The sequence below is a fragment of the Myripristis murdjan genome, chromosome 24, assembly GCF_902150065.1.
Source record: "Myripristis murdjan chromosome 24, fMyrMur1.1, whole genome shotgun sequence".
Taxonomy (NCBI): Eukaryota; Metazoa; Chordata; class Actinopteri; order Holocentriformes; family Holocentridae; genus Myripristis; species Myripristis murdjan.
The window spans coordinates 232,501-237,500 of record NC_044003.1 but is presented as its reverse complement, the minus strand read 5'-3'; the positions used below and the strand labels follow the sequence as shown (position 1 = coordinate 237,500).

The window sequence follows — 5,000 nt, the reverse complement described above, 5'->3', positions numbered from 1 at the left end:
CGCCCACGCTGGAGATCATCCTGAGGAGAGAGACGCTGAACGCCCGGGAGGCCGTGGTGTTCCAGGCCGCGCTGGACTGGGCGGCGGCCGAGTGCCGGCGGCACGGCCTGCCGCCCACCGCCCTCAACAGGCGGGCGGCGCTGGGCAAGGCGCTGTACCTGGTCCGGATCCCCGCCATGACGCTGCAGGAGTTTGCGGACGGGGTGGCGCAGTCCGACGTCCTGACGCTGGAGGAGACGCACGACGTCTTCCTGTGGTTCACGGCGGCTAACAAGCCCCGGCTGGAGTTTCCTGCGGCGCCGCGGGCCGGCCTGACGCCGCAGAGGTGCCACCGCTTCCAGTCCTCCGCCTACCGCAGCAACCAGTGGCGCTACAGGGGGCGCTGCGACAGCATCCAGTTTGCGGTGGACCGGCGGATCTTCATGGCCGGGCTCGGCCTGTACGGCTCGAGCGGCGGCAAGGCGGAGTACAGCGTGAAAATAGAACTGAAGAGGCAGGGGACCGTGCTGGCCCAGAACCTCACCAAGTTCCTGTCGGACGGCTCCAGCAGCACCTTCTCGGTGTGGTTCGAACACCCGGTGCAGGTGGAACAGGACACCTTCTACACCGTCAGCGCCGTCCTGGACGGGAACGAGCTGAGCTACTTCGGTCAGGAGGGCATGACCGAGGTGCAGTGTGGGAAAGTGACCTTCCAGTTCCAGTGCTCCTCGGACAGCACCAACGGGACGGGCGTGCAGGGCGGCCAGATCCCCGAACTCGTCTTCTACTGCTGAACGTTCCGCACCAAGAACCGCCGCGGACGCCGTGTGACTCGACGTGTGACTCGACGTGTGACTCGACGTGTGACTCGACGTGTGACTCCACGTGTGACGAGCTAATTTATTGAGACTGAAGGTGTGACGGGTTAAAGTGTCTGAGAGGAAACAAAGCTTTACCGACCCAAACCGAGCCTGCTGTGTCTTATTCTGCACCACACACACTGAGGCCACGCCCCCACAGGCCACACACACACACACACACACACACTGAGGCCACGCCCCCACAGGCCACACACACACACACTGAGGCCACGCCCCCACAGGCCACACACACTGAGGCCACGCCCCCACAGGCCACACACACACACTGAGGCCACGCCCCCACAGGCCACACACACTGAGGCCACGCCCCCACAGGCCACACACACGTAGACGTAGCGATGCGTAACGTCAAGCTAACAGAAGCGGTAAAGCTCTGAACAGCCTGTCGCATTACGCAGCGCTGCAGGTATGGAAGCCCAGAGGGACATTCTCCTGTAGAGTGGAACTTTACCTGGATGAGTAATAACAGGGGCGGGGCTAAAGACCTCTGACATCACTGCCACATCCATGAGCCCTCCCTCTCCAGGTGACGGCTAACATGTTAAACTTTGGCTGCACTGATTCAGCAGCTTGAAGCCATAATGGAGCTCTGTCGCTTTAAAGGGCGGAGGCTTAAATACAGGCTGATGCTGATTGGATAACAGCTCTGACACGCCCACAACACGGAGGGAACCTGCCTCCGAGGCAAAACGTTACGACCAAACACATCGTCCAATCAGACGCCGTCACACAGCGTGACGCAGCGTAACATCGCTGAACACGCCCAACAAAAAACACAAATCAGAAAAGTCCTTCACGCCAAATTGCTCCTGTCACCAACTTTTTCAAAGCTCTGGAAACATTAGTAAAAAAAATTTTTTTAAAAATGAGAAAAACAAACACAAAATGAGCAAAAAATAACCCTAACATTTGAAAACCAAAACAAATCAAAACAGGAAGGCTGCATCTCTAAAGATTAAAATGATCTTTTTGAAGGTCAGATCAGAGATGCTGGGTCAGAACAGTTTTCTCTTCACAGGATCTGAATGTTTTTAAAGTTTCCATGAAGCCGAGTTTCAGAACACGAGTTTTGCTGCTTCTACAATTTATTACTGCATTTATTTAGTTATTATTTATTTAATTCATTCATAACTCTCTTCTTTGTCCAGACCTGTAAATAATCAAAATCCTGCTGCATGTTTCAGTCACCTGTCTGAAGGTCAGGCAGGTTCACCTCGCTAGTAAAATCTCTCCTGGATCGACCGTGGACTCTGACCCAAACCCAGCAGCCACACCTGGTCAACGTGTTAATGTCCCGTTTCACCTGAAGGCAGCATCACGCAGAGTCACTGATGATGAAACGTGATCATGATGAACCGTGTCCAGGTGTCCGACTGTTCAGGTGTTCGGGTGTCCGGGTGTCTGGGTGTCTGGGTGTCCGGGTGTCCGGGTGTCTGGGTGTTCAGGTGTCCGGGCATTCAGGTGTCCGGGCGTTCAGGTGTTCAGGTGTCCGACTGTTCAGGTGTCTGGGTGTCTGGGTGTCCGGGTGTTCAGGTGTCTGGGTGTCTGGGTGTCCGGGTGTTCAGGTGTCTGGGTGTCCGGGTGTCTGGGTGTCCGGGTGTCCGACTGTTCAGGTGTCTGGGTGTCCGGGTGTCCGACTGTTCAGGTGTCTGGGTGTCCGGGTGTCTGGGTGTTCAGGTGTCTGGGTGTCCGACTGTTCAGGTGTCTGGGTGTCCGGGTGTCTGGGTGTTCAGGTGTCCGGGTGTTCAGGTGTCTGGGTGTCCGGGTGTCTGGGTGTCCGGGTGTCTGGGTGTTCAGGTGTCCGGGTGTTCAGGTGTCTGGGTGTCCGGGTGTCTGGGTGTCCGGGTGTCTGGGTGTCTGGGTGTCCGGGTGTCCGACTGTTCAGGTGTCTGGGTGTCCGGGTGTCCGACTGTTCAGGTGTCTGGGTGTCCGGGTGTCTGGGTGTTCAGGTGTCTGGGTGTCCGACTGTTCAGGTGTCTGGGTGTCCGGGTGTCTGGGTGTTCAGGTGTCCGGGTGTTCAGGTGTCTGGGTGTTCGGGTGTTCGGGTGTCTGGGTGTCCGGGTGTCTGGGTGTTCAGGTGCAGGTGAGCCAGGTGGGCTGCAGGTGAGCCAGCAAAGAAACTCTCTTGCTCTTTCCATGTCGAATCTGTTGATCAGAGCGCTGCTGCACACCCTAACACACTGAGCGCGTCAGGCAGCGGTTTCCCCACCTGGGACATCCCCACCTGGGACATCCCCACCTGGGACATCCCCACCTGGGACATCACTTGAAAACTGCAGCTGGACAGGTGAAGACAAATGATTTATCTACCTCCGTTTTGTTTGGTGTGCTTGGTCTGCATTATGATTAGGACTCATACAGTGAAATATTATGCAGGAGCTGTAACTGAATTTGTTTCCAGACTTTAAATAAGTTTCGGTTAAATTAGACGTCCTGCTAATTTACACAATCCACAGGTGAGGCGTGCCAGGTGAGGTGACTGCAGACATCTCAGGTGCGCTCTATGCAAGCAGTTATAATACCAATAAATAGGTAATAAATAATTGGAAAAAAAAAAAGTTACAGAGTAAAGTGTCACCTGTGCAAGACACGCTAATCAACATCCTACAGGTCTATCTGACCTTATTTACTAGACTGATAGCCACAGGGATGAATGAAGGAGGAGCTCTAAACCTTCTCCCAGAAGGTAACATCTCAAACTCGCTGTGCAGAGTGTGTGAAGGATCATTCATTATCTTGTTGGCTTTCTGCAGAGTGGCCTGTTCATAGATATTCTTACTGGAGAAATGCACTCGCTCACTGCATCCAGGTTTGCCTCATCAGGAGCCGTGAACGCGCACGTATAAGGGGCGGAGTCTGAGGCAGCCGACCAATCACAAACATGAGCCACAAGGCACAGAGTATGAGGAGGAGCAGCGTGTCATACTGGGAAAGTGTGAGGAGGAAAAACAACATTTACACACTGAGGCTGCTTTCAGACCTGTGGCCCGTTTGCTTTGTTCCGATTCAGAGGCTAAAGCGATCCAGTTGTTTCGTTTATCGTTTGGGGTGTTTGTGTTCACAGGGCAACCGTCTGTAGGTTCAGAGCTGTAAACAAATGCCATGCGCAAACCAACTGTTCTCTCATTGGTCAGAAAAGAAGTTTCCTCTTCCGTTCTTACCCCGCGAAAAACAAAAACCATGGAGCATCTTCAGTGTGTGGCTAGTTTGTTTCTGTGCAGTGGTGTAGTCTAGTTTATTCTAGTGGGTGTACACACGCACGCACGCACGCACGCACGCACGCACGCACGCACGCACGCACACACACGGGCTCCCTTTCTGAAACGTTAACGTTAGCTCCAGCTGTAATGTCCCCCGAAATATGGTCAAAAAGAGCCGCTTCGTAACACAGAGAAGGCGACTTTATGAACGGGAAAGTGACGTTATGTTAAAAAAACATACTGATGCGTATCTTTGCACATTTTTAAGAGGTTATATGGAAATTCGGGACCTTTTCTAGTGGGTATACGGCGTATACCTGCGTATCACATAGACTACACCACTGTTTCTGTGTTTCTGTGGTTAATGTACCAGTGATCTGTAACCAAGGAAAACATCCACTTCTACCCGGAGTCAAGACTGCGAAGGGAAAATAATATCATACTGCATCTACTGAGAAGAAGAGGAGTCGCTGATGAAGATGGGCTCTGACGCTGGTTGAACCACAGTTCTGAGTGAGTTGTGTCGGTTGCTGTGTCGATTCTGTTCTCACTGCAAATGAACCGCTCCAGGGCTCGAATGGAATCGAGCCGAGACCACCTCTTCTAGGCGATCTCAGCCCGCTTGTTTTGTCCCGCATCCGAGAGCGATCGCTGTGTTCACATATGTCCAAACCAACCGATCTTTACCGCTCAAGTTTCCACATCTGACGCTGAAACCCATGAACTCAGTGCACAGGTGTGCTGCGTGTGGGACAGGTAGAGCTGAACTCCTCCAGGTGGGACCCCTCAGGGGGGAAAAGGACGTGGGAGCGAGTAAAAACAGAAAAATACAAGAACATCTTTGCATTTGGTAAGTTTGCTCCTCCTTATTTGGACTCGTTGTTCAAGGGGGATCCTCAGTGATTGGCAGGCCAGGGGGCGGTGCTTTATGTGGGATTCA

The 5,000-nt window shown here is 53.4% G+C and overlaps 2 protein-coding genes across 5 annotated transcripts in view; one reads left to right on the top strand and one right to left on the bottom strand.

Annotated features, from left to right (window-relative positions):
* Positions 1 to 939, top strand: part of btbd6b (BTB (POZ) domain containing 6b) — a 4,220-nt gene extending 3,281 nt beyond the window's left edge. For all 3 annotated transcript variants that reach the window (XM_030047587.1, XM_030047589.1, XM_030047588.1), the window contains exon 5: positions 1 to 939. This exon is cut by the window's left edge and continues 260 nt beyond it. In XM_030047587.1, the coding sequence (XP_029903447.1) occupies positions 1 to 773 (773 nt within the window). In that variant the 3' untranslated portion in view covers positions 774 to 939.
* brf1b (BRF1 general transcription factor IIIB subunit b) overlaps positions 1 to 5,000 on the bottom strand; it is a 39,022-nt gene that overhangs the window by 15,212 nt on the left and 18,810 nt on the right. The window lies entirely within an intron of this gene.